Below are 25,828 nucleotides of genomic sequence, written 5' to 3' on the forward strand. Positions count from 1 at the left end.
ACGCATACGCTGCAGCTCCTTCTTCAAGCACTCTACTTGAGCTTCGTACAATCGTGTGGTGCCTAGCAAGAGTATGCTTGCCTCATACATGGGGCGAAGTCCACAGGAGTGTTGTGCAAGTAGGCTGAGATGAATATGAGCAGGCACGTACCATACATCGATCAGGTTCACATGCCTCACATCGTTGCACGTTAAGCGTGCATGACTTGAATGTACGCCCAGTGTGCCTGCTATCCTACATGTTAGCGAGATATACGTACCATACAATTTGCGCTGCCCCGGTTCTACCTGTCTGGCGCGACATGTTTTCTATCTATTCTTCTATCGAGCTGACTTTCATATAGGATTCGCCATACCGGGATCGTTCCGGTCCCGGTGCATATCATGGCTGATGACAGTATGACACTCCGAGATGTAGGCGTCGAATGCTTCGTCTTTGCTGGCTCTCAGTCACTACAATCAACCTGCCAGGCACAGGCACCGTAATGGGGTCTATGCCGCAGCGTGACCCTCGTGCAGGACCCATGACGGCCATGAAGCATAAATCCACACACACGCAGCTCTCGTCATCTTCTCTTTGCCCCACATAGTGGATGCTATTTAGATCGTTGGCTCGTCCCTTGTTTCGTGCCACCACTGATCTAGTTCGCCCACTGACTGTCCGCCCGTTTTCTACGTCGTTCCCTATGAGTGCAACGACATGGACACCGCCTGCCCCTGACGCGGTGCCGGCGCCCAAGCCACGTCCTATTCGAGATATTCACTCGTATGCCAACATGAACGAGCTGAAGCCCGTGAGCATGCATCTGCAATGGACGATCGACTGGGAACACAAGCGTATCCATGGCTCTGTGGCTCACAAGATGGAAGTGCAGCAGACCAACGTGTCGCGTGCCGTCCTAGATACCTCGTACCTTGATATCCACCATATTGAGGTCGATGGTACGAAGACATCCGACTACAAACTAGGCGAGCGTGCTGGCCCGCTGGGTGCGCCACTCAGCATCGATATCGGCTCGCGCAGTGTTGGCGAGATGGTCGACATTACCATCCACTACTCGACTACGGACAAGTGCACGGCGCTGGGTTGGCTGTCGAAGGACCAGACGCACGCAAAGAAGACGCCGTTCCTCTACTCGCAATGCCAGGCCATTCATGGTCGTTCGCTGTTTCCATGCATGGACACGCCTTCCCGCAAAGTGACGTACTCGGCAGAGATCACCTCGACCATCCCTATTCTCATGTCGGCGCTGCAGGAGACCCGGCCAAAGCCGGCTAGCGGTGATGCCAAGGTGTACGAGTTCCGCCAACCTGTGGCGATTCCGACGTACCTTGTCGCGATTGTCGGTGGTTTGCTGGAGTTCCGCTCGCTGGGCCCTCGCACAGGTGTTTGGGCCGAGCCTCCCGAAGCTGATCGTGTGCAATGGGAGTTCGAGGCAGATGCGGAGCGTTTCCTGGAGGAAGCGGAGAAACTTGTATCGCCGTATTCGTGGACACGCTATGACAGTGTCGTACTTCCGCCTTCGTTCCCGTATGGTGGTATGGAGAACGCGAATCTCACGACGCTTACCCCGACGTTGGTGAGTGGCGACCGCAGCGCTACGGATGTCCTGCTTCACGAGCTGTGCCATTCATGGAGTGGTAACTACACGTCGTGCATGAACTGGGAGTCGTTCTGGCTGAACGAGGGCTGGACTGTGTACTTGGAGCGCCTGCTCTTGCAGATGGTGCACAAGGACGACAATGGTCCCGGTCACCGTGGCTTTTCGTACATTATCGGCAACAAGGCCATGCGTAACTCACTCGAGGGCTTTGCTGATGTGCCTCGTTTCCAACGCTTGATGCCCAAGTATGTGGATGGTGAGGACCCTGATGATGCGTTCTCTTCGATTCCATACGACAAGGGTGCGAACTTTTTGTTGTATCTCGAACGCGTCGTGGGTGGTCTAGACGTCTTTATCCCGTACCTCAAGGCGTACTTCCACACGTTTGCGGGTCGCTCGCTGTGCACGGAAGAATGGCACGAGCATTTGATGGCATACTTTGCCGGGAACGAGAAGGCGACCAAGGCCCTGAAGGAGGTGGATTGGGATGCATGGCTCCACGGCGAAGGCACTGAACTGCCGGTGCACATGGAGTACGATGGCTCGTTGGCTGTGGAAGCTTTTGCGCTGGCGGACCGCTGGGTCGACGTGATTAAGCGTGGTACATCCAAGAGCGACGGCAAATTCGCCAAGAGCGATATGGATGGCTGGAATGCGAACCAGGTGGTCGTATTCCTCGAGCGTTTGTATGACGGACCTCAAGTGCCGGCCGCCGTTGCGAGCTGGATGGATGACGTCTACGATCTGAGCTCGGCGGCCAACACGGAGATCCGCTTGCGTTTCTATGAAGTGGCATTGGGGGACAAGGCATCGCAGTATGCCAAGGCTGCCGCTGAATGGGTATGTACAGTATCACTCAAACCTAGGTATCGAAGCAGGGCCGTATGAAGTACTGCCGTCCCATCTACAAGGCTCTCGGCAAGGTCGCGCCGTCTCTGGCGCGTGAGACGTTCCTTGAGAACGAATCGTTCTACCACCCTATTGCTGCATCGCTCATCCGCAAGGTACGTACTTACTTTGCTCGCGGTCCATATACCAACATTGCAGGACCTCGGGCTGTAGCATGCTAGATACGAGCCTGACTCATAGGACTTGCAGATAAATGACGGTACTTCTAAGTCTACGACGCTAGCAACGTCAACGACTCCCTCGATCATGGCAGTTATTGGCAGTACAGGCACTGGCAAGTCGCAGCTGGCTGTCGAGGTGGCCGAATATGCAGCGACATACCACCAGCATGTCGAAGCGATCTCTGCGGATAGTATGCAGACGTACGAAGGGCTGGACGTGATCACGAACAAAGCGGATGTGGCCGAGCAACGTGGCGTTCCCCACCACCTGCTTAGTTTCCTTCCTCCCGGTCATGAGTACGATGTGACACAGTTTGTCAGCGATGCCCAGAGGCTGTGCAACACAATGCATGCGCAGGACACTTGGCCCGTGCTAGTCGGGGGCACTACATACTACGTGCAGCATTTTCTGTTTCCTGGCCGCTTAGTATCCCAAGTGGAGCCCGCTGATGCGCCGCAAAGACGCGAGGCACATCAGCATCGTCTGGAGGCGCTCTCAGCAGACCTACGTGCGTTGTGGGATACGCTCGGGTCGGAGGAGGTGCGCGCTAATGCCGCGCCGGACGTGGATGCGCGTACCTTATGGGCCCTCCTCGAAGCTTTGGATCCGGCGAGTGCGAGCCGTTGGCACTACAAAGATACCCGCAAAGTGTACCGCAGCTTGCGTATCCTGTATGATACAGGCATTCGTCAGTCAGATTGGCTTGCAGCACAGGATGCAGAGGACCGTGAGGCGGCGAAACCTGCCTCGCCACGCCCACGCCGCCTTGTCTTATGGGTCTGGAGTGAGCGTGAGGCACTCAATGCACGCTTAGATGCGCGGATTGGGACGATGATTAAGCGTGGCCTCCTGGACGAAATTCGAACTCTCCGTGCGTTGGCTCGTACGCAAAACAGTGAGACGGATTATACCCGCGGTATTTTCCAGGCAATCGGGTACAAAGAGTTTGATGCATACTTGCGCTACCTGGACGAAGGGCATACGTCGGAAGATACCCATGCACAAGCGCTCTTTGCCGAGGCTATTACGGCCATGCAGACAGCCACACGCCGCTACGCTAAACGCCAGGTCTCGTGGATCCGTAACCAGCTCTTGCCGGAAATCCGCCGTGCCGAAGAGCGTGGAGAGGAGGTATGGGTGTATGTCCTGGATGCCACAGACGTAAGCCAGTGGAACGAACAAGTACGTACGCCTGCTCAGCGCATCGTGCATGCCTTTATGCACAACGAGCCGATGCCTGATGCCTTTACACTCAACGAGGCTGCCTCGTCGCTCTTACCTGTCACTACCTCTTCAGAAGGCCGTGTGGAGCGCAACCGATTGGTTGCCTGTGATGTATGTACACGAAATGAAGCCCAGCCGTTCCTGATTCGCGAATCGGAGCGCGCCAAGCACGAGCAGTCGCGTACGCACCGATATGCACTGAAACGACGGACGAAGGCCGCTTACATTGAAGCATGCAAAGCGCAAGGCAAGGATATCACCGCCGCACGGGCTACACGTTCATAAATACATCTTCTTTTTTCAATATGTACAATATATACAAGACACAAATTAATCCGAGACAGCCATCGCCTCCTTGGAATACTTGCTGCGATGACGCAGTCGTTCGCCATAGCGGAACAGCAAGTATGGGGCAGGCAGGCCGACAAGGGCGCAAATGCCAGCTAGGAACGTATTACCACCACCTTGGCCCATCACATTGTACATAGGCGGTGAGAACAGCGGGAAAATAAATGCAAAGAGACAACGTAATGATACACCCGCACTGACAGCTGAAGCAGAATATAATGGAACCGAGTCAGCCAGATACAGAGGACAAATAAAGAGTGCGCCACGAATTCCAATGGCCAAGAACACAATGCCGATATCTGGAACGATCCAATGCGTATGATACTGCACAGACCAGCCATAAATCAATAGACCCACTGGCATGGAGATACCCGTCACAATCAAAAGTGGCACCTTGTATTCGGGGATACCATAATTGTTGTTCTTCTCTTTGAGACGGCGGTAGATGATATCGACGCAGCGACCACCCACTTGTCCAAAAAACATAAAACCAATCAAAAATGGAATATAATGAAGAGATGCAATACCGGGCGCCATATTGTAGTCGTCTTTGAACACCATCGGAAATGCTGCCAGCAAAAGATATTGGCAGCCAAACAAAATAGACTGGTACAGAGCAGGGACAAAAACGGCAGGTTGAGTGAACAAAAAGATGGCAGGGCGTGACATACCGTGGACGAAACGTTTCCAGAACGGCTCGCTCTTCTCAAACTTGGTATGCCACTCCTCCTTACCTGTCTTTTCACGTAACTTCTGTACTTTGCGGTCCAGTAGCACAGGCGCATATGTCTCTCGAAGCAGAATAAACCCAATCACAGCGATCACAGCGCCATATATGCTCGAAAAGTAAAAGATCCATGGCCACTTGCTGGGTCCCCACCCTTGGATGATCCATCCTGCAAACATAGGACCAACACAAGGACCCAGCACAGGAGCCAAGGTATACGTAGCCATAGCTCGGCCGCGCTCTTCAGGACCAAATAAGTCAGCCACTGTCCCTGCGCTCATGGAGAGAGGCGCTGCGCCAGCTAACCCGGTAAAAAAGCGAAGGACAATCATCTGTGTAAATGTTTTAGAAAAGCCACAAGCCATGTTAAATATCAAAAAGACCAAGTTCATTAACTGCATCACATTCTTGCGTCCGAACCTCTCGCTCATGGGGGCAAAAATGATAGGACCCACGGCAAATGCCAAGACTTGAATTGACATCATCATATTGCCCATTATGTTGGACGTAACACCAAATTGTGTCTTTATGACGTCGAGAGCCGGTGCATTCATTGAACTTGTCATAGGGCTCTGCATCGTATAGAGCGACACAATGATTACCAACATATGCCGGTACTTGGAGTTCCATTCTCGAGGGTTATCATGTTTGTTACTTTCGTCCCAATCGACCAAATACGGATCTTCTTCGTCGGGCAGGTGAATAGTGGCAGCCTTGCTCTGCGGTGAAGCTGGCTGTGTGGGGCACGGTGTGTTCTTTTCGTCCTCAAACAGATCGTTACTGTTCTTCGCAGTGTGGACAGGCTGCGCATCGTAGCTTGAGCGAAGCGAGTTCATACCTGGCTCGCTGGTCCGGTGATCCAGCGGTGTCGTAGAAGGAACAAGCATAAATACGAATGAGTAGATCTTTCAAGCTTACGGACCTCACGGCCGCTTTTATAAAAATCCGCCTGTTCTGCGATTCCCACACGCTGCCTTGGGTATGACGCTCATACAGGGATCTTATTGGGTGACAGGTAGTTAAGCGACCGCCATACAACTTTGACATTTATTATAACCTACACGTGCAGAAAAATGAGCGATGTGCATATAGATTACAATTTCATTGGTGTTAATTTATAGGGTCCTACATAGCCTGGTGGCATCGAAAATCGTCAGATTAGCCGCCTGTACTCGGAGTACGCCAAGACAAAAAGTTTCATGAAGAGCGAGTTGTATCAATATCAATCGTAGGTACTATGCTAGTCATAAACTTGAGGAATATAATCAGATACTGGTCGACTGTAATTCCATCCTCCCAGTCTTGGCTTTTGGGCCCCCAGACTCGATGAACTGTTTGCGACCACAGGGAGCCATTCGGCCTTTCTAGCGATGTATCGTAGGTTGCCAGTTTTTCAGGCTCTTCATCTCTCTCGTGTACGGTATTCATGCGCTGGATCATTTTGCGCATCATACTTGCGTGCTTGCAAGGGTGTATACTGGCCACATGAACAGACAGTGACTTGGACGTGAATCGTGTTCCCGTAGCTTCTGAGGGAGCGATGGTATCCAATATGCTGGTGCCTGGTATGCCATGAGGAAACGGCTCAATGGTGACCGTTTTATAAGCATGGTCCGACGCCACATCTTCGAAGATAGCGCTAGGTCGTAACGGCAAGCCATGTTCGTCGTACCCCAGCAACCACATGCGTGGTGTTTGGTAGTATTTGTCGTATGTAATCATGCAATCGTATGTGCGGACGGACACCAGGGGCTTTAGCGAGAGATCTTGAACAGGCTGCTTGGCAGGCGCTGAAGGTATGTACTGCGCAGGATCTTCTCGCTCTTCCATATCTTGCGCAAAGCTATTCAGCAGATCTGCATCGGATTCGGTGTGTCGTCCGTGCACTGCTTGTGTAGGTGCGTTGGTCGCCAATATCTCACTTTCTTCGTCCATAATGCTGCTCATAGGCCGACTACTTGGTTCACTGGCCGATTGCCCTTCTGGCAGCGACAAAAGTGTGAGGCGTGCGGACATATCACGCAAGGATGCATCCATAGGGTCGCTGGTCTCTGTATGTGTCACAATCCAATCTTCGCTTTCATCAGTACCAAATTCGTCGAGATGGAGGATGGACTCTGTATCGTCCGACAAACCTCGATGCTTTCGTGCATTGACATCAAGGCGGGAAAGACTTGTCGAGCTACTGTTGCGTGAGAGTGGCAGTCTACTTCGCCGCTTGCGTTCCTTTACGTGACTAACACGTCGTAAGCACGGCACACCACGGATCAACAGGAACTGCTTATCTGCAGGCAAGTAGTCGCGTACACGCTGGGAGTCTCCGGCACACCATTGCCACGCAGGGATTCGCTCGACAAGGTAATCACCAGCATGTACGAACTCGTCCGGGGTGATGCGTCCATGCTCCTTGAATTTGCTGTCTCGCAGCACAGGCGCCAAGTAGTCCCGCACCGCCCAAAAGCGAGTGCGAACGCTATGCATAATGATGGTCGGACAAGCACGGGCCAACCTGGCACAGCACACTCACGTTGAAAAAATATGCGAAGAAACACGCCACTTTCACGACAGCAACGCACCGGCCGTCCGTTCGTCCGTAAGTGGCCGTGACGCAGACAATTTTTTATTGTGGAGGTCGGTCCACAAATAAAACAAACCAAGCTCCGAACGTATGCCTCCACGCCCTAAAAATAGATAAGGTGTGCTATGGCGAATCATGGATATATGAACTACAAACGCTGCTTGACCCACGCTTCCATACCACCAGCCACGTAGATCTCCTGGATCGAGCGGCCGATGCCGGCTGGGCGGGTGGTGTACGTCGCTTTGGTACCGTCCTGGCGAGTGAGCTCCACTGTGCCTGTGCGGCTATCAAGCGAAATGGTAGCATCCTTCAGCAGGACACTCAGCTCGCCAGGCTGCTTACCGCCGCCGCCACGCTGGCCGTCCTTGGCAAATTCGTGCGTCAGGTCCTCAACCAGTTCAGGGCATTGCAAGCAAATAAGGCCATTGTTGATAGCATTGCGCTTGAACACATCGCTGAACGACCCGGCAAGCACCACAGGCACGCCAGCATACTTCAACGCCGTGGCTGCTTGCTCACGCGAGGAGCCCGTACCGAAATTGTAGCCGCTTACAAGAATCACTGCGGCGTCCGAACCGGCATTCGCGCGCTTTGCGCGCTCTTCCGCCACGGCTGCGGCAAACTTGGGATCGTAGTTCTCCATAACCACTTCCGCCTGGCGTTCTGGCGTAATGTCGTCCTGGTACGTGTACTTGCCTGGGTACAGCGCATCGGTGTTCAAATTGTCCTGTGGCGCAAAGACCAACGCGCCCGTGAACGCAGGCGGGAACTGGGGGTCCAGAGCGCTCGGGGCGGCAGCCGGCGGCGGCGCGGCGTTCTCTGAGACGACTTGCAGGGTAGGCTTGGCATCGCTTGCAGGGGACGGTCCGCAGATCTTGCCAGCCGCTGCCGATGCAGCGACGATGGCGGGCGAGGCCAGGTATGCCAGCGCATTCGGACTACCCATGCGGCCCTTGTAGTTTCGGTTCGTCGCCGAAATGCCCACTTCGCCGTCTTCCAGGAGACCAGTACCGAGTCCGATACACGGGCCGCAGCCAGCAGGCAACGGCTTAGCGCCGGCGGCAAGTAGGGCACCCCAGTCGCCCGACTCTTCCGCCTCGCGCTGCGCGACACTGCTCGCCGCCGCCAGGTAGAAGTCGACGCCCGGTGCGACCTTTTTGCCCCGCAGGACGTCGGCAGCAGCCTTGATATCGGACGCACGTGAGTTGACGCACGACACGAGGTACGCCTTTTGGATGGCAATGTTTTGCTCCTCGAGATCGGCCAGAGGCGTGGACACCTTCACGCTGTTGGGGCCCGAGACATGCGGTGTGAGGCTCGAGAGGTCCAAACGCAAATGCTTCGCATAGGTCGCGCCGTCGTCCGAGCGAAGACGCTCGTTCGCGAGCGTCTCCAGACGCTTCCAGTTGAGACGCGGATGCGACTCGGAGCGACGAGGCGACGACCCGACATGGAACGAGAGACGGTCCATCTTGCGCAGCATCTGTTCGTACCAAGCAAGTGTCGTATCGTCGACGGGGAACACGCCGGCCAATGCGCCCCATTCCGTCGTCATGTTGCTAATGGCCAAACGCTCATCCACACTCAGGGCAGCAATGCCACTCCCAGTGAACTCGATGGCTGTGTTGAGCACTTCGTCGTTGTTAAAGTAACCACACAGCGCGACAATCACATCTTTGCCTGTGACACCCGGCTGCAGGGCACCCGTAAGCTCGACTTGGACCATTGGCGGGAGCTGCCACCATGTTTTGCCCGTGGCCCAAATCGCAGCGGCGTCGGTGCGTACGATCGGTGTGCCTACTGCGCCGACGCCGCCGTACATGTTCGAGTGACTATCAGACGCGACAACCAGGGTCTGTGGGAACGCATAGCCCTCTTCGACGAGCACCTGGTGGCCGATACCGCGGCCGGCGGGGTAAAAGTCGACGTTCTGCTCACGTGCAAACGCTTCGATCTTGGCGTACTTTTCCAAGTTCTTCGCGCTCTTGTTTTGCACATCGTGATCGAGCGCGTAGACGACCTGGTTTGGGTCGTGAATGCGAGTTGCGCCGATCGAGCGGAACTTGGTGATAACGGGGCCAGTATTGTCATGGGTCATCACCGTGGCGGGGCGAATCGAGACGTAGTCGCCAGAACGGACAGGCACTGTAGGGTCCCAGTCCACGGCGTATTTCTGTACGACCTTTTCAATGTACGTCTGTGGTGCGTCTGTCGCGAGCGAGCGGGCCCATCCCACGCCGCGGCCTCGCAATGGCGCGGTGGGGACGCGCACGGCGCGTGCGAGCTGAGACAGCAACATGAGATAGGAAGAAGACAGGCCCCAGGCGTGGCCGTCGCGTGAATGCGGTTCACCCGCCACTCGTTTTTGTCGCCTTAGTCAGCGGTACGTGGGGTAGTGTGCATGAGTCACACGTCGGCCGACATGCATGCATGCGCAGCTGCCGAAGGTTGCGTTGCGCACGCCATCGATTCCTCCGCAGAGCCAGGATTTTCTTTCTTACTCCCCACCATGAGCACTCTTTCGCGTACTCTCCCTCGCTCTGTGTCGCGCGCTTCGGCGTCGCTCCGTGTGCCTGCGCGCACGATGACTGTGCTGGCCTCGCGTGCTGCACGTGTTGGTGCGGCTGCCCCGCGAGCGGCGGCTGTGCCGGCGCAGGTGCGTGGCATGAAGACGATCGACTTTGCCGGCACGCCGGAGAAGGTGTACGAGCGTGAGGACTGGCCGCTCGAGAAGCTGCACGAGTACTTCAAGAATGACACGTTTGCGCTGCTGGGCTACGGCTCGCAGGGTCACGGCCAGGGTCTGAACCTGCGTGACAATGGCCTGAACGTCATTGTCGGTGTGCGCAAGGACGGTGAGTCGTGGCGCCAGGCCATTGAGGATGGCTGGGTGCCCGGCAAGAACCTGTTTTCGATTGAGGAGGCGGCGACCAAGGGCACCATCCTCATGAACCTGCTCTCGGACGCTGCGCAGACCTCGACGTGGCCGGAGCTGAAGCAGTACGTGACGAAGGGCAAGACCCTCTACTTCTCGCACGGTTTCTCGATCGTGTACAAGGACCAGACGGACGTCGTGCCGCCGAACGACGTGGACGTGATTCTGTGTGCCCCGAAGGGCTCGGGTCGTACTGTGCGCACCCTCTTCAAGGAGGGCCGCGGTATCAACTCGTCCGTCGCTGTGTTCCAGGACGTGACCGGGAAGGCGCTCGAGAAGGCCGTGGCGATCGGTATTGCCGTCGGCTCGGGCTACATCTACGAGACGACCTTCCAGAAGGAGGTGTTCTCGGACCTATACGGTGAGCGTGGCTGCCTCATGGGTGGTATCCAGGGTATGTTCAAGGCGCAGTACGATGTGCTGCGTGCCAACGGCCACTCGCCGTCGGAGGCGTTCAACGAGACGTGTGAGGAGGCGCTTGAGTCGCTCTACCCGCTTATTGCGCAGAACGGTATGGACTACATGTACAAGGCGTGCTCGACCACCGCCCGCCGTGGTGCGCTCGACTGGGCGCCCGAGTTCGAGGCGGCGTGCAAGCCGGTGTTTGAGCGTCTCTACGAGAGCGTGAAGAACGGCTCGGAGACCCGCCGTGCGCTCGAGTTCGGCTCGCGCAAGACCTACCGCCAGGACTTTGACAAGGAGACCGATGCGATTGCCGACCAGGAGATGTGGCGCGTGGGCCACGTCGTCCGTGCCCTCCGCCCGAACCGCAAGTAATGGATGGCAGGGAGTCAGCGGGCCGCGTAGCGACTTGCTTCCCAGCTAGCTGAAGGCACGGCGACGACACCTTGTCTTGTGTGATAGACGATGTAGACCGCCTGGTACGTACAAGGCGGAATACGTAGCATGCCAACATGCATCCGACGACCAGCGCGACGCACGTTGCTCGTATGTATCGATGACCAACGCACTCAGCCGTCCTCCGTACGCACGGCTGATGCCGGTATCGATGACAAACAACTGTGCATCGTCGCACCGCGCGTCTATGCCGCCCATGTGCGGCGTATGGCCCATAACGAGCGACTCGACACCCAGCGCTTCGCGTGTTGCGTTGGCATGGGCGCATGCCTTGGCCGGCGGATCCAGGGCGTAGCCGCGGTACCATAGTGGGCCGTCCGCCGAGTAGATCGCCTGCTCGTCTGGCGTCGTCGAGGGCGGGAGGAAGCCGGTAGGATCGGTCGTATTCAGTGCGCGGGCGAGCAGACGATGGCCGTGTGTGTTGAGGCCATCGAGGCCGTACTGCTGGGCGAATGGCAAGGCGATGCCGCCATGCACAAACGACACGCGGGGCGAGGGGATGGACGCCGTCGCCTCCTCCAGCATGGCAATAGACGCCGTGAGTGTATACTGCGTGAGCCATTCCTGGCCAAGCCAGCCCGTGGTCGACATGGCCGCACGGCGTGCGTCTTTCCCGCCAAAGGCGTGGATGTCGCCCGGCGTGACGTACCGCCAATCCATCATGGCATTCATCATCTCATGATTGCCCAGCAACGTATGCACTTCGCCCCCTGCGGCTGCGCTCTGTGTGCGCAGCGTCTGGAAGAAGCGGTATATGGCCATGGTATCGTCGCCACGGTCCACGGTATCGCCCGTGCTGACCAGCACAGTCGGCCCTCCTGTCCATGTCACATTGGTCGTAGCGGCAATCAAGCCTGCCGCCTCGGCAATGGCCAGCGCATGCGCATAGTCGCCGTGCAAGTCGCCGATCGCGACAATACGTCGGTGCGCGGCCGGAGCGGGCGTGTGCCACGCATTCCACACGGCCATGGCGCCGAGCACGGCGACCAAGCCGCTGGTCCACACAGACCACATAAGGACGACGCGACGACGTGGAGGGACGCCAAGGGGGGTGGGGGGGCTGGCGTCGGGGCTGCGTTCACACACCTCCATTCACGCGTCGCTCTTTCCTGGTTGACTCCACCATGGCCGCCGCGACGATTCTCCCGCTGGAGCTCGTTGATCGATGCATCGGCAGCTCGATCTGGGTCGTGATGAAAGGCCAGCGTGAATTTGTCGGGAAGCTGCTTGGCTTCGACGACTATGTTAGTACGTACACGCTGACTTACCGCCAGACATGGTCCTGGAAGACGTGACGGAATAGTATGTATTGCTGTGGCCCTGTCTTGTCTTGCTGGCGCACCAGCGCACTAGCGAGCGGCTCTGCACGCCATACCACAACTTCGTATACTAACAACCAGCGAAAACACCGCCGAGGGGTACAAAAAGACGCACTTGGCCAAGACGCTGCTCAACGGCAACAACATCTGCGCGGTACGTCTCGCGGCCCACTGACGTCGCCCTGCAGCTGATCCCTGGTGGCCAAGGCCCTGAGGCATGATATCACGGCCTATAGAGCATACTATAGTCACTTACTTGGCCGCATTGCGCCATTGCATGTACGGCAAACGCCACTGCGTCGCCTGCTCGGATCGCACACGAGCTGAGCGACGTGTCTCCACAGCCGGCTCACGCACGCCCAGCGCAATGTCGTCGGTGCGTCGTCGCATCGCACTTTCCATCGCGTCGCGGTGCTTAAGCAGCTGTGCCTTGAGCGCATGCTCCCGAACGCCTTTGGGCCGTAGCCATGCGATGAGCTCTTCCACTTGCTCTGGCTGCGTGTACACGGCCCAACTGCCATACGTGCTGTCGGCCGGCGCACTATGCTCGGCACGTTTACGGTGCAGGAGAGCTTCCGTGCCGTCCGCATACGACGCACTGAGCGCGTCCCATTCACGCCGCGTCGGCGCTTGGACAAACAGTCGCGCTGTCTGGTACGCCGAGCCGCCATGCGACGTCGACGGCGTCGCTGCGCCGATCCCGTCGAGCCAGTAGTACCGGTCCAAAAACCGGTCGCGACCTAGGGGCCGAAGACGCGGGATCTGGCCGTACCGTCGGAACTCGCGCTCAATCGCTTCCTCTCGCTTCGCCATGCGATGCAGCGTCTCTTCCCACCGCCGCCGCTCTTCCCGCAGCTGCTTCGTCTCGCGGTTCTGCTCTTTCGCACGAGCGTACTCCGCTGCGAGTCGCGCCGCTTCTTCTTCGCGCTGCTGTGCCTTTTCACGCAGCGCTTCCTGCCGCGAGCCCGCGATGCGTTTGTACCGCTCCATCGATGCATCCGCCTCCTCTTCGTCGTCGTCCAACTCGTCTTCGTCCGACGCCAGTTCGTCACGCTCCGAGTCCGAATCGGAGGCCGCCGCTGGCGACGACGCTTCGGCTACCACGTCCTGCGTCTCCTCTTTGACATCGGTCGTCGCTGCCTGCTCCTTCTGCTGCTCGAGCATTTGCCGGCGCGTACGTGCGAGTTCCATGCGTTCCTTGCGTAGCTCTGTCAAGTGCGCCTCGCATTCCTCATAGTACGCCTTGATACTGCGTGTCATCACCGCCAGCTCACACAGGAACAGCAGGATATGCACCTTGTCGAGGAGCGGCAGATGAGGATACCGCTCTGCCACCGTACGAAATTGGCTGCTGCTCGGCCCTTCCAGCAGGGCATCGTCGTCGTAGTACACACCTGTGAGGTACGCCAGGATCTCGTACATGCGCGGCAGCGCTTCCGGCGTCGCACACTCGGCCAGGCAGCCTACCAACTGGCGTTCCCAGCCTGAACGCACCTCGTCCTGCATCTCCTTCCGCGCCCATCCACGCCCCATCTCCCGCGCCGCGTCCATCACTTCGCGCTCAGGCGAATCACTGAGGTCTGACAGTTCCGAGGCAGAATCGTCCATCGCCGTCGCCTCCTTGGTATCCTCCTCTGCCGCGGTCATAGAGACATCCGGCGTATCGTGCGCCGCCGGCTCGGTCTTGCGTTTCTGGGCCACCGTCGCCGGCGCCCACTCGCGGCAGTGCGTCCCGTCACGCACGATCGCCGAGAGCAACGTGCCATGCACTTCACACAGCAATGCACAGGGCGGATCACAGACGGGGTGCCGCAGGGCGCCTTCCAAGTCGTCCAGCGCAATGCTCGACAGCCCAAGAGGCTCACTCAGCGTCAGCAGGAAATAGTACACGGCCAAGAACGGCTCAAAGACATCGGCTGGCACAGCAAGCATCTCTTCGCCTCCCGGCGCGGGTCGCGCTGTACGACGTGCCAACTCGCCCGGCATCGACGTCTGCAGCTCTGCCGCTGTGATGGTATCCAGCAACAAGTCCTCGCATGGGAACTTGAGCACTTTCTGCTTCGCCAGCGCCGCAGCCTTGTCCTCTTTCTCCTTCAGCCGCTGCTGCTTCGCGGCACGTTTCGCGGCCGAGGCTTCCGTCTCGACCAGCTTACGGCGCTTGGACAGCTTCGCGTCTTTGATGTGCTCATTCTGCGCAGCCTGCTCGGCTGTAGGCGCCGTCGGCAGATGGAAACGACGTACTAGGTTCTCTCGCACGTACCAGATGCTGCCCACATGCGAGTCACGGTATACACTATCGCGCAAATAGCGACGCAGAATGGATTTGGACAGAGCGTGACGCTCGCGCGAGAGCGCCGACGCGGCCAGCGTGTGTGTCACGCCCTTGGTGGCCACCTCTTCCACCGTGTACACGAACGAGGCACTCGCTGCAGGATCGTCGTTCAGCGACAAGGCCGACGGCGCATGCGGCGTATCGCCACATGTCACGTCGCGCACGACACACAGCGTCTTGCCGCTGTCCAGCTCGGCCACCACCTTCTCGCCCGGGAAGAAACGCGCCTTGACCAAGTCGAATAGGCGCTCCACCAAGTCATTGAGTCGCCCCGTGATCTGGAACTGCACCGCTGCGAGGATCGGGACTTTAAGAGCGTCGGGAAACTGCGACTGGATAGCCAAGGTATGCTGCGCCTCGCTCGCTGCCGCCTCAAAGTACGTCAAGTTCGACTTGCCAGACACTTCACATTGGAAGATGCGCTGGTGGTAGTAGCTCAACCGTGCCGCGTACTGCCTAGATCATGTTAGACAAAGCGTACGTACTCATACTCAGCAAACACTTCGCCTGTCGCTGCAAGATAAAACACAGCACGATTCTCGCCCTTCTCCAGTGCAGCCACGAGCGCCTCAGGGATCGGCAAAGGCTGCACAGGCTTGCGCTTCACGATCGGCATCCCGTCTCACGCGCACTCACCCACGACAAGATCGCCTACAACAAAAGAGCAGAAGTCACGTTCCACGACTTTCGTCCGCGTCGGCCGGCCGGCGGGGTGGGCAGCGCGCGCGACGCGCGCGAATGCACGCACGCAACGCGCCGCGGCGCGCTGGGCAGGCCGACCGACTCTCCTAAATCCTAGACTATTGGGGAAATATACATAGGAGCCCCTACCTACTCTACATGTCACATGTGCGCAGCGCGCGGCGTGTCGAGGAACTGCGTGATGGGGTCGACCCACGACGCTTGCAAGTCAAAGTAGTCAAACCACATGTGCCCAAACGCCTCACGGTCGCCCTCCACGTCAGGTCGTAGACGCCGGAGTTGTGGGAGCCGCTTTTGCAGATCGTTCGACTCGTCATAGTTCACCATACGATCATAGCGGCCATGTATCATGATCATCGGCAGCTTGGACGGGATGTGGCACAACTTGTCCTTCCCATCGTACATCGCCATCGAGGCCGCTTGGTAGCCGATGACCATTTGAGGGCGGCGTGTATGGGGATGATGCGCCATACGACGGTCAAAGGTATGTTGGAGAGCGCCATGCGGCCCAAGGACCGAGGGGTGGTACTGCATTTCCAGCATGTACTTTACCACAGCATAATCACGCTCGGCTTTTGACGAACCTGGGGGCGGCACAGGGATGTTGGACGGATGAAATTCGCCTTTCGGCATCTTGGCAAACGTAGCTGTAAGTACAGCTCGGCGCACTTCCACACCTTGCACACGCACACCCGCTTGGTCAGTCGTGGCCTTGGCATCAGAGTGCGTAAGAATCGCCTGCGCAATGAGGCCACCCATGCTAAAGCCCAGCAGGTGGATCGTGTGCATATGCAGCGAACGCACCAAGTCAATCACATCTTGCGCCATAAGCTCGATAGTAATATCTTCTGCGCCCTCTTCTGTGAGATACGAATCGCCAATTCCGCGGTGATCAAAGATAAGAACTGGCCGCGTCTGTGCGAATGCCTCAGCCAAAGGCACCCAGTCGTCCATCACAGCACTCATGCCATTGATCATGACCAAGGCAGGTGTCTTGTGCTCTTTGCCAAAGAAACGAAAGCCGATTCGCGCGCCATCGCTCGTACGAAATGTCTCCACGGGGGCCGACATGATAGGAAAGAAGAGTAGTGCGCCGGCCTTCGTCGTGGCGGAAGCACGCACGCCCCCTGTGGAGGCAGGTCCAGCCATCGCAGGGCCGCCAAGTCAGGTGACTGCGAGGCCACAACGTCGTCTCAAACGCACGAACGCAGGGGCCGTCCACTCGGGAGCTCAGCATGGACTCAGAGTTGAGGACATACGAATGTACGTACAACATGACTAACATGCAGTTCAGCTGTCGCAGGTAGATACAGCGCTGGAAGCTGAGCCTGACAATGAAGAGCTCAAGTCACTTCGCGCTGAGCTCGCTAATCTCATTGCGCTGACCAAGGAGTACCAGAAGGATCAGGACGCCACGCAAGCCAAAGCGTCTGCTAAGGCCAAAGAGTCTAAACACGAGTACCATGCAGGTGATGAATGCATGGCGCGGCATCAGGCTGATGGGCGGTGGTACCCGGCCAAAATCACCTCTGTCACAGGCTCCTCGGAGAATCCAGTGTACGCCATTTTATTTACCAAGTACAAGACGACAGAAATGGTCACGGGGGCCGATTTACGTCCACGACAGGTTCATTCCAATGCGACCAGCACGTTGGATGCGGCTTCAGGGCAGGCGCCTGCGTATACCAAGCCCAAAACAGCACCTGCACGGCCTATGACGAACGATGAGCGTGAGCGTGAGCGTGAACGCAAGCGGGTACGCAAAGAAAAGAAGATGCAACGGGAAGCAGAAAAGAACCGCGTGCACGATCAAAAGCAATCTGCCTGGCAAAAGTTCCAAGCCAAAGCCGTGAAGAAACGGTATGCCGGCGCACAAGACAAGAGCATGTTCACGACGTCAGACAACCCGTATGCAAAAGGTATGTCCGCCTATATCTATCAATGCTGACCAGGTAGTGGGTTCCTCGGGCCGTGGAATGACGCAGCAAGCGCCACGCATGAGAAATGCGTACGAGCCCTCCTCCACGGCAGACGACTAAAGAATCACACACATGTACAAATAGGAACGACATTGCTGCACTAGCAATCAATCGATTTTCATTTTGGGTAGTAGCAGAAAGAGTATCTGGTTTCGTCGTGATGGCGAGCGAGCAAGCTCAACAACCTTACTCGTCCTGCTCGATCACGGTCGTCTGGAGACCGTGGAAGTTGGTGATGCCGAGCACAGGGGTGGCGTAGGTGTACAGCTTCTCCTTCGCGTCCTCGTCGTCGTTACGCTTGCGCTCAAGACGGACACGGATGCGGCGGGGGACGTCCTTCACACCGAGCTTCCAGATCTCCTGGTTGAGCTTCGGGTCGAGGCGAACGTCCTTGGTGCCCATGGTCTTCTGTGCGAACTTGACCACCTCCTTCACACCCTTCGGGGCACGCTTCTTGAACTGCATGCTGTGCACGCGCTTGTGCAGGTGAATCGTGTACTCACGCTGTTGGGTCAGTTGTCTGTTCTTTGCAGAAAAGGGAGATACATACAGTCACCACATCGTCTGGCATAGGTTAGCATGCTGATAATACATTCGTACGTACTCAGAGCCGAGCGGGTCTTCTTGCCCTTCTGGGACTTGTCCTGGGGAGCCATGATGACGAGTCGTAGATGGCACGTAGGGGAAAGAAGACGTGAGCGCACCCAGGCGGACCTTGCGCGGCGCTCGTGACAACATGTTAGCACACCTAATGGGTTTCTAGAACTAGCATGTCACGTGTTCTATATAGTTTTCCACGTGGTCACATCTTCCTGCTACACCTCCACCGGACCCACCGCAGCGCGGCCATGTGGGCGGCGAAGACCGGCCACGCGCGCATTCGAGAGACGCAAGTCTCCACTACCTCGTTGGGTCGAGAGAGCCATAGCACATAGAAGACATAGATCGATATAGTGACTAGCTATACCGCGACTACTTAACCGAGGATCTTGGTCACAATACCAGTACCCACGGTCTTACCACCCTCACGCAGGGTGAAGCGCGAACCTTCCTCGAGCGCAATGTCGTGCACAAGGTCACACACCAGCTCGACATTGTCACCCGGCATAACCATAGCCTCGTCAGCGTTCTCGGTGCCCGGCGGGTGCGTCAGCGAGACCGTCACGTCCGAGGTACGGATGAACAACTGCGGGCGGTAGTTGTTCATGAACGGCGTGTAGCGACCACCCTCTTCCTTCGTAAGAATGTAGATCTGCGCCGTGAACTTCTTCACAGGCTTCACCGAGCCAGGGGCAATGAGCACCTGACCACGACGAACCTGCTCACGCTTCACACCACGGAGAAGGGCACCCATGTTGTCACCCGCCTCACCGCGGTCGAGCTCCTTGTGGAACATCTCAATACCCGTCAGCGTGGTCTTGAGGTGGCCGCCGAGACCAATAATCTCGATTTCCGAGCCCTTGGTGACCGTGCCACGCTCCACACGACCCGTGACGACCGTACCACGACCCGAGATCGAGAACACGTCCTCGACGGGCATCAGGAAGGGCTTGTCGAGGTCACGCGGTGGGAGGTCGAGCCAGTTGTCGGTCTCCTCCATGAGCTTCAGGATGGCCTGCTTGCCGATCTCCTCGTCGCGGCCTTCCAGCGCCGCCAGGGCCGAGCCGGAAATGATCGGCGTGTTGTCACCGTCGAAGCCGTAGGTCGAGAGCAGGTCGCGCATCTCCATGTCGACAAGCTCGAGCATCTCCTTGTCGTCCACCTGGTCAACCTTGTTGACGAACACCACAAGCTTCTTGATACCGACCTGGCGAGCGAGAAGCAAGTGCTCACGCGTCTGCGGCATCTGACCGTCGGTGGCCGACACGACGATAATCGCACCGTCCATCTGCGCAGCACCCGTAATCATGTTACGGATGTAGTCAGCGTGACCCGGGCAGTCGACGTGCGCGTAGTGACGGTTCGGCGTCTCGTACTCGACGTGCGCCGTGGAGATGGTAATACCACGCTCCTTCTCTTCCGGCGCCTTGTCGATCGAGGCGTAGTCGACAAACTTGCCCTCACCCGAGGCCTCGCTAAGCACCTTGGTAATTGCCGCAGTAAGCGTCGTCTTACCGTGGTCTGCATATATAAGTGGCGCTAGAGATACATACCGACGTGGCCAATCGTACCGATGTTCATGTGCGGCTTCGAACGCACAAACTTGCCACCGGCCTCCGCCGCGTAGGTGCGGATGGCGCCCGCCAGCTTCGGGGGCAGCGCGGCGCCGGCGCGGACGTGGCGCAGCGACGTGAGCACAGGGCCGGTGTGCTTCGCACGCGCAAGCACTGCCAGTTAGAACGCACGACCAGCGTCAACATACCTGGGGTAGCCACACGAGCCGCCGTTAGACGCTGGGCCATCGACGTGGCCGAGACGTCACGAAGCGGACGAAGAGAAACACTACGAGCGAAGCTCATCGTTATACGGTAAAGGAAGAACGCAGATCAGCCACCCAGCCGCCGCTTTCTTTGGTCGGTCGGGTTGAGTAGGATGGAGGCGCGTGGGCTGACATAAGCCACCACATCGCGACGCCAGCGGGGCGACGTTTTCGCGACGGACCATAGCGACGGCGAGCAGCACGCACGCCCATAAGCGAATGGAGTCCGCCAACGTGCCTCCTATGAGCGCGTCTGCGAACGAAGTAGATCCGACGAAGCAGGAGCCTGACGTCGGTGCGGACGATGCGTCGGTGAAGAACGAGCCGATGGACGATACGGCCGACGCTGGCGTGCAACCGTCAGACGATGCCCCTGTGGCTGAGGCGGAGCCGGAAGCGGATGCAGAAGCAGACGCTGATGTTGATGCTGACGCAGAGATGGATGGCGAGCAGAAAGAGGACGAGGAGGAGGACGAAGAGGAGGAGGACGAAGAGGAGGAGGACGAAGAGGAGGAGGACGAAGAGGAGGAGGACGAAGAGGAGGAGGACGACGATGGCTACGGACGTCGTGCCAAGAAGATGCGTCGCAATCGTTTCCTCGATGTAGAGGCTGAAGTCGATAACGACGACGAGGACTTTGACGACGAAGAAGCTGAGGAGCTCCTTCGGGAAGATGGCTTTATTGCTGACGATATGCTGGACGAGTCGCGTGAGGCGCAATTGCAGTCCGCGGCGGACAACCAGCGCCTGGATCGCACTCGTCGTCAGGAAGAAGAAATGAGCGCCGAGGCCTTGGCGGAGGAGCTTCGGCAACGTCATGCTCGCAGCTCACGGTATGCATCGCAGTCAGACTACGCGGAAGTGCCGCAGCGGCTGTTGATGCCGAGTGTGGACGATCCTGGTCTGTGGCGCATTCGATGCAAGCGTGGGCGTGAGAAGCACCTGGTGGCGACGTTGCTGCGCCGTGCAATGATGCGCGAGGCGTCCGGCCACCCGCTGAAAATCATCTCGGCGTTCTGCCGTGACTCGCTGGAGGGACAGATCTTTGTTGAGGCGCGTCGTGCGGACGATGTCGTGGAAGCCTTTGATGGCTTGGCAGGTGCCTACACGACGAACCAGAAGCCGTTCCTTATTCCGATTCTGGAGATGGCCGATCTGCTGAAGCTACAGAAGAAAAATACCGAAGTGCCTGTGGGCGGATGGGTACGTATTAAGCGCGGCAAGTACGCGGGCGACTTGGCCCAAGTGCTGGACGTGGCGGAGAATGGCGAAGAAGTGGGTGTGAAGCTTGTGCCTCGTATTGATCTGGCGCCGAACGAGCGCGATACGTACACAGACCGCGCCGGGCGGAAACGCAAGAAGCCTGTGAATGCGGCGCTCACAGCCGCAGGATTCCGCCCGCCGCAGCGTTTGTTCAATGCGGAAGATGTGCAGAAGGCGTACCCGCATGAGCTTCCGACGAAGCGGGGTGGTGTGTGGGTGTTTGGTGGCGAGACATTCCGCGATGGATACCTGGAGAAAGATTTCCGTGTGACGGCGCTGCAGATGGAGGATGTGAATCCCAGTCTGGATGAAGTGCTCAAGTTTACCGGGGAGGCGCCTACGGATGCGGCCGGTGTGGATCTGCAATTGCTGGCGGACGCCTCGAAGCGTGGCTTGGAAGCGACGCTGCAGCCTGGTGATCACGTGGAAGTGTTTGAAGGTGAGCAGGCGGGTGTCGTAGGCACGATCGATGCGATGGACGGCGACGTGGTGACGATTGAGCTACCGAACGATGCGCTGGATGGCCAAAAAATCGAGGTACCGGCGAAGAGTGTTCGCAAGCGTTTCCGTGCTGGTGACCACATCAAGGTGCTGGCCGGTAAGCATGCCGATGAGACGGGTTTGGTGGTCAAAGTCGAGGATGGTGTCACAACATTCTTATCCGACCTATCGCTGAAGGAAGTCTCGGTGTTCTCCAAGGACATTCGTGAGGCCGCCGAAGTAGGCTCCGGTGTGAATGTGATTGGCGGGTACGAGCTGCACAATCTTGTGCAGCTGGATGCGCAGACGGCCGGTGTGATTTTCAAGATTGAGCGGGAGTCGTTCAAGGTGCTGGATCAGCACGGGCATGTGGTGACCGTGCAGCCGCATCAGATTAGCCTGCGACGCGATACGGCACGTGCCATTGCGCTCGACCACAATGGCCACGAGGTGCACATTGGCGATATGGTCAAGGAGGTGGAGTGGCCACTGTCGCAGTTCCGGCAGGGCCAAGTCCTCCACATTTACCAATCGTCGCTGTTGTTCATTCACAACCGCGAGTATACCGAGAATGGTGGCCTGTTTATTGTGCGTGCGAACCATGTCGAGCCTCTCGCGCCGACATCAGTGCGGCCACGCACCGACCCATCGCAAATGAATCCTGCGCTCAAGGCCATGGACGCGGATGGCGGTGCGAATGCCTCGGGCCCTCGCCGTGGCGGCCGCGATATCTTTGCAGGCAAATCTGTCGCGATCGTGCGTGGTCCATACAAGACGTACCGCGGTATCATCAAGGAAACGACAGGTGGTATGGCGCGTGTCGAGCTGCATACCATGTCCAAGATCCTCACAGTGCCGCTGGAGTACATGGTCGAAAAGAACCCTGTGACCGGTGAGAGCCGTCGCTTGGTCGGCCCAGGCCCTGCGGCAGGTATGGCCCCGAATCCCTACTCGCAAGTGCCTGGTGCTGGCGGTATGACGCCGGCGTACACAGGTATGGGCGCAGGCGGGAAGACCCCGGCGTATGGCGGTGGCATGGGCACCACGCCCAACCCATACAGCAGCGGCATGACGCCCAACCCGTACGCGGGTGGCCGTACGCCAGCGTATGGCGCTGGGATGGGCACGACACCCAACCCCTATGCCGGCGGTCGCACACCAGCGTACGGCGCGGGCATGGGCACGACGCCGAATCCCTATGCGGGTGGCCGTACCCCTGCCTATGGCGCTGGAATGGGCACCACGCCCAACCCGTATGCCGGCGGCCGCACGCCAGCGTACGCCGCCGGGATGGGCACGACGCCCAATCCGTACGCTGGTGGCCGCACGCCAGCATACGGCGCGGGCATGGGCACGACGCCCAATCCATATGGTGCAGGGACCACTCCGAATCCGTACCACGACGCCGCGACGCCAGCGAATCCATGGGGCGCGCCGTCAGCTGCAGCGCCAGCGCCAGCGCCGGCCCCGACCAGCTTTGTGGAAGGAATGTGTGTGCGTGTGGTTCGCGATGCGACGACAGGCACGACGTACCAACGTGGCGCGTACGACCGGTCGATCGGACGCTTGCTCGCACGCAACCCGGCCGTGTGCAAGGTCGAGTTGGCCAATGGCACGCAGCTGAGCGATGTACCGAGTGCGTGCATTGAGCCTGTGCGTCCCACAGCCGATGGCGATGCATGTATCGTGACGGACGGCGCATGGCGTGGTTCCCGCGTGACGGTGCTCACGTACGATGCTCAGCGCTGTGAGTGCACGATGGGCGATGGCCAGCGTCAGCCGTTCCCTACGATCCTTCTTGCGAAGGCCATGTAGTTTTGTAGGCATCCTATTCGTGAGGACGACCTTCATGTGGAGGCGAAATTGTCCCAATTTTTTTTGGTGACGCTCCTCCTTTGCTGCGACGATGACGCGTCCCCACGACCGTCGGTTTGCCCATGTGCATACCGATCCGCGCTTTCGACGGCCACACCGGGAAGATACCAAGGTGGTTTTGGATGACCGCTTTAAGGATGTGCTGACAGGCGCTGGATCCAAGCAGATCGATCGGTTTGGCCGTGCAGGCCGTGTGAACGAAGCCAAGTCGCTGCAGCGTTTGTACCGCTTGGACGAGGGCAGCGCTGTGGACTATGCTCGTGGTGAAGGCGAGTTGGAGAGCAGTAGTGAGGAGGAAAGCGAGGACGAGGAAGAGGAGGAGGAGGAGGAGGACGACGACGAGGAAGGCGATGTCGTGCTTGGTGGCGCGGACGCTGTGCGACGTGCGAAGGCGGCGGACGACAGCGAATCGGATGCGTCCATTGATCTGGACGAAGAGCTTGATGAGGATGTGATGGCCGAGCTGGATCACCAAGCTACGCAGCAGCGACGTACGCACGACGACGACGTGGCGCGAGGCGACGATACGTGTCGTTTGGCCGTCGTGAATATGGACTGGGATCATGTACGGGCCGCCGACTTGTACAAAGTCTTTGCAAGTATCGTGATGCCTACTGCGACGCGTGAGCCCCTCGCTCCCGTGCCTATGACGGCCAAGACGAGCAAGAAACGCGCCTCCGATGTGCACTTGGCTCTGACGCCTGTGCGTGGCCAAGTGCGGTCGGTGCGTATTTACCTCTCGGACTTTGGGCGAGAACGACTAGCGCAGGAAGATCGGCAGGGCCCACCGACGGCCATCTTCAAGTCGTCGTCCAAAGTGAAGGCATCGTCGACTACCACATATATGGACGAAGGTGCCGAGTTTGACGAGAACGCCTTGCGCAAGTACCAGCTGGAACGGCTGCGGTACTATTATGCTGTTGCGACGTTTGACAGCGCAAAGAGTGCGCGGCACGTGTACAATGAGATCGACGGCACGGAAATGGAGCGCTCGGCCAACATGTTTGACCTGCGTTTCGTGCCTGACGACATGGCGTTGCCGGATGGCGAGGACGGCCGGCCGGCCGAGTTTACCGATGAGGCGACGCACGACGTGGCGCAGTACGAGGGACTGGACTTCAAGACCGACGCGCTGCGTCACTCCAAGGTGCGCTTGACATGGGACCAAGACGATCCACGACGAACCAAGCTTACACGGGCCAAGAACCTTGATGCCTTGCGCGAAGACGACTTGAAGACGTACCTGGCATCGAGTGACGAAGACGAAGAGGAGCCCGATGCCGGTAGCAAGGATCGATTGCGTGCGCTGGTTCGCGATATGCCGTCGAAGAGTGCGTTTGACGATGCGGACGACGACGATAGCATGTTTGCCAAGCCGGAAGGCGAGATGCAAATCTCGTTTATGCCGGCGCTGTCGTCCAAGAGTCAGCGCTCTGATGCGACGCAGGAAGAGACGACGATTGAGAAGTATATGCGCAAGCAGCGTGAGCGGCGGGAGAAGCGCAAGGCCAAGTCTGCTGCGCCGGCCGACGCGGCGGCCTCCTCTGAACCGATCACCTTTGACGATCCGTTCTTTGCTGACGAGCGTGATTTGGAGTCGGTCCTGGCCGAAGAAACGAACGCGACGAAGAAGGCGAAGAAGGCGAAGAAGGCCGACGGGCATGTCGATACGCCAACGGCTGCGGCCGCGGCCGCGGCGGCGAACGACGACGGTGAGGATGACGACGAGGATGCCCAGCACTTCAATTTGCAGGACATTGTGCGTGCTGAAAAGATGCAGACGAAAAAGCTGTCGAAGCACCAACGCCGCCGCGAGGCGAAGCGGGCCGAGAAACGCGCTGCCTTGGTCCAGCCGTCGTTCCATATGGATACCAACGATCCACGCTTTGCGGCCGTGATGGAGGACCACCGCTTCGCGATTGATCCCAGCCACCCGAGCTTTGTGAAGACCGCGGGTATGCAGCAACTCATTGACGAAGGCCACCGCCGTCGGGCTGCCAAAGCCGATCGCCTGGCCGCCGACCGTAGCCCGGATGTGGCATCGCTGGTGTCGTCTGTGAAACAGAAAGCGCAAGCGCCGCCGGCGAAGAAGGCACGTAGGTAGGTAGGAT

The 25,828-nt window shown here is 58.2% G+C and overlaps 13 protein-coding genes across 13 annotated transcripts; 6 read left to right on the top strand and 7 right to left on the bottom strand.

Moving 5' to 3' along the window:
* Window positions 1–686: 686 nt before the first annotated feature.
* Window positions 687–4,184, top strand: Malapachy_4193 (leukotriene-a4 hydrolase; the record flags this gene model as incomplete). The annotated part of the gene is made up of 3 exons (XM_018138648.1): window positions 687–2,444; window positions 2,471–2,608; window positions 2,694–4,184. The coding sequence occupies 3 exons, from the start codon at window positions 687–689 to the stop codon at window positions 4,182–4,184; spliced, it is 3,387 nt and encodes a 1,128-aa protein (XP_017991761.1).
* A 45-nt stretch (window positions 4,185–4,229) lies between these two features.
* Window positions 4,230–5,861, bottom strand: Malapachy_4221 (mfs multidrug; the record flags this gene model as incomplete). The annotated part of the gene is made up of 1 exon (XM_018138673.1): window positions 4,230–5,861. The coding sequence occupies one exon, from the start codon at window positions 5,859–5,861 to the stop codon at window positions 4,230–4,232; it is 1,632 nt and encodes a 543-aa protein (XP_017992042.1).
* A 310-nt stretch (window positions 5,862–6,171) lies between these two features.
* On the bottom strand, window positions 6,172–7,455 carry Malapachy_4266 (hypothetical protein; the record flags this gene model as incomplete). The annotated part of the gene is made up of 1 exon (XM_018138717.1): window positions 6,172–7,455. The coding sequence occupies one exon, from the start codon at window positions 7,453–7,455 to the stop codon at window positions 6,172–6,174; it is 1,284 nt and encodes a 427-aa protein (XP_017991856.1).
* Window positions 7,456–7,700: 245 nt separating this feature from the next.
* Malapachy_4210 (lys4-homoaconitase precursor) lies at window positions 7,701–9,854 on the bottom strand (the record flags this gene model as incomplete). Its single annotated transcript, XM_018138662.1, has 1 exon — window positions 7,701–9,854. The coding sequence occupies one exon, from the start codon at window positions 9,852–9,854 to the stop codon at window positions 7,701–7,703; it is 2,154 nt and encodes a 717-aa protein (XP_017992091.1).
* Window positions 9,855–10,064: 210 nt separating this feature from the next.
* On the top strand, window positions 10,065–11,267 carry Malapachy_4178 (ketol-acid reductoisomerase; the record flags this gene model as incomplete). The annotated part of the gene is made up of 1 exon (XM_018138633.1): window positions 10,065–11,267. The coding sequence occupies one exon, from the start codon at window positions 10,065–10,067 to the stop codon at window positions 11,265–11,267; it is 1,203 nt and encodes a 400-aa protein (XP_017991624.1).
* Window positions 11,268–11,312: 45 nt separating this feature from the next.
* Window positions 11,313–12,362, bottom strand: Malapachy_4216 (serine-threonine protein phosphatase; the record flags this gene model as incomplete). Its single annotated transcript, XM_018138668.1, has 1 exon — window positions 11,313–12,362. The coding sequence occupies one exon, from the start codon at window positions 12,360–12,362 to the stop codon at window positions 11,313–11,315; it is 1,050 nt and encodes a 349-aa protein (XP_017992089.1).
* Window positions 12,363–12,472: 110 nt separating this feature from the next.
* On the top strand, window positions 12,473–12,888 carry Malapachy_4198 (hypothetical protein; the record flags this gene model as incomplete). Its single annotated transcript, XM_018138651.1, has 4 exons — window positions 12,473–12,596; window positions 12,623–12,650; window positions 12,749–12,821; window positions 12,856–12,888. 4 exons carry the CDS (start codon window positions 12,473–12,475, stop codon window positions 12,886–12,888), a joined length of 258 nt encoding a protein of 85 aa, XP_017991766.1.
* A 31-nt stretch (window positions 12,889–12,919) lies between these two features.
* Window positions 12,920–15,615, bottom strand: Malapachy_4260 (hypothetical protein; the record flags this gene model as incomplete). The annotated part of the gene is made up of 2 exons (XM_018138711.1): window positions 12,920–15,455; window positions 15,485–15,615. The coding sequence occupies 2 exons, from the start codon at window positions 15,613–15,615 to the stop codon at window positions 12,920–12,922; spliced, it is 2,667 nt and encodes an 888-aa protein (XP_017991858.1).
* Window positions 15,616–15,842: 227 nt separating this feature from the next.
* Window positions 15,843–16,772, bottom strand: Malapachy_4231 (hypothetical protein; the record flags this gene model as incomplete). The annotated part of the gene is made up of 1 exon (XM_018138682.1): window positions 15,843–16,772. One exon carries the CDS (start codon window positions 16,770–16,772, stop codon window positions 15,843–15,845), a length of 930 nt encoding a protein of 309 aa, XP_017991986.1.
* Window positions 16,773–16,936: 164 nt separating this feature from the next.
* Window positions 16,937–17,740, top strand: Malapachy_4250 (smn domain-containing protein; the record flags this gene model as incomplete). The annotated part of the gene is made up of 3 exons (XM_018138701.1): window positions 16,937–16,964; window positions 16,991–17,620; window positions 17,658–17,740. The coding sequence occupies 3 exons, from the start codon at window positions 16,937–16,939 to the stop codon at window positions 17,738–17,740; spliced, it is 741 nt and encodes a 246-aa protein (XP_017991898.1).
* Window positions 17,741–18,656: 916 nt separating this feature from the next.
* Window positions 18,657–20,082, bottom strand: Malapachy_4213 (translation elongation factor tu; the record flags this gene model as incomplete). The annotated part of the gene is made up of 3 exons (XM_018138665.1): window positions 18,657–19,801; window positions 19,834–20,007; window positions 20,043–20,082. 3 exons carry the CDS (start codon window positions 20,080–20,082, stop codon window positions 18,657–18,659), a joined length of 1,359 nt encoding a protein of 452 aa, XP_017992094.1.
* Window positions 20,083–20,318: 236 nt separating this feature from the next.
* Malapachy_4179 (transcription elongation factor spt5) lies at window positions 20,319–23,657 on the top strand (the record flags this gene model as incomplete). Its single annotated transcript, XM_018138634.1, has 1 exon — window positions 20,319–23,657. The coding sequence occupies one exon, from the start codon at window positions 20,319–20,321 to the stop codon at window positions 23,655–23,657; it is 3,339 nt and encodes a 1,112-aa protein (XP_017991623.1).
* A 91-nt stretch (window positions 23,658–23,748) lies between these two features.
* On the top strand, window positions 23,749–25,821 carry Malapachy_4236 (esf1-18s rrna nucleolar protein involved in pre-rrna processing; the record flags this gene model as incomplete). Its single annotated transcript, XM_018138687.1, has 1 exon — window positions 23,749–25,821. One exon carries the CDS (start codon window positions 23,749–23,751, stop codon window positions 25,819–25,821), a length of 2,073 nt encoding a protein of 690 aa, XP_017991987.1.
* Window positions 25,822–25,828: the final 7 nt, after the last annotated feature.

Source organism: Malassezia pachydermatis, assembly GCF_001278385.1.
Source record: "Malassezia pachydermatis strain CBS 1879 chromosome Unknown scaffold4, whole genome shotgun sequence".
Lineage (NCBI taxonomy): Eukaryota > Fungi > Basidiomycota > Malasseziomycetes > Malasseziales > Malasseziaceae > Malassezia > Malassezia pachydermatis.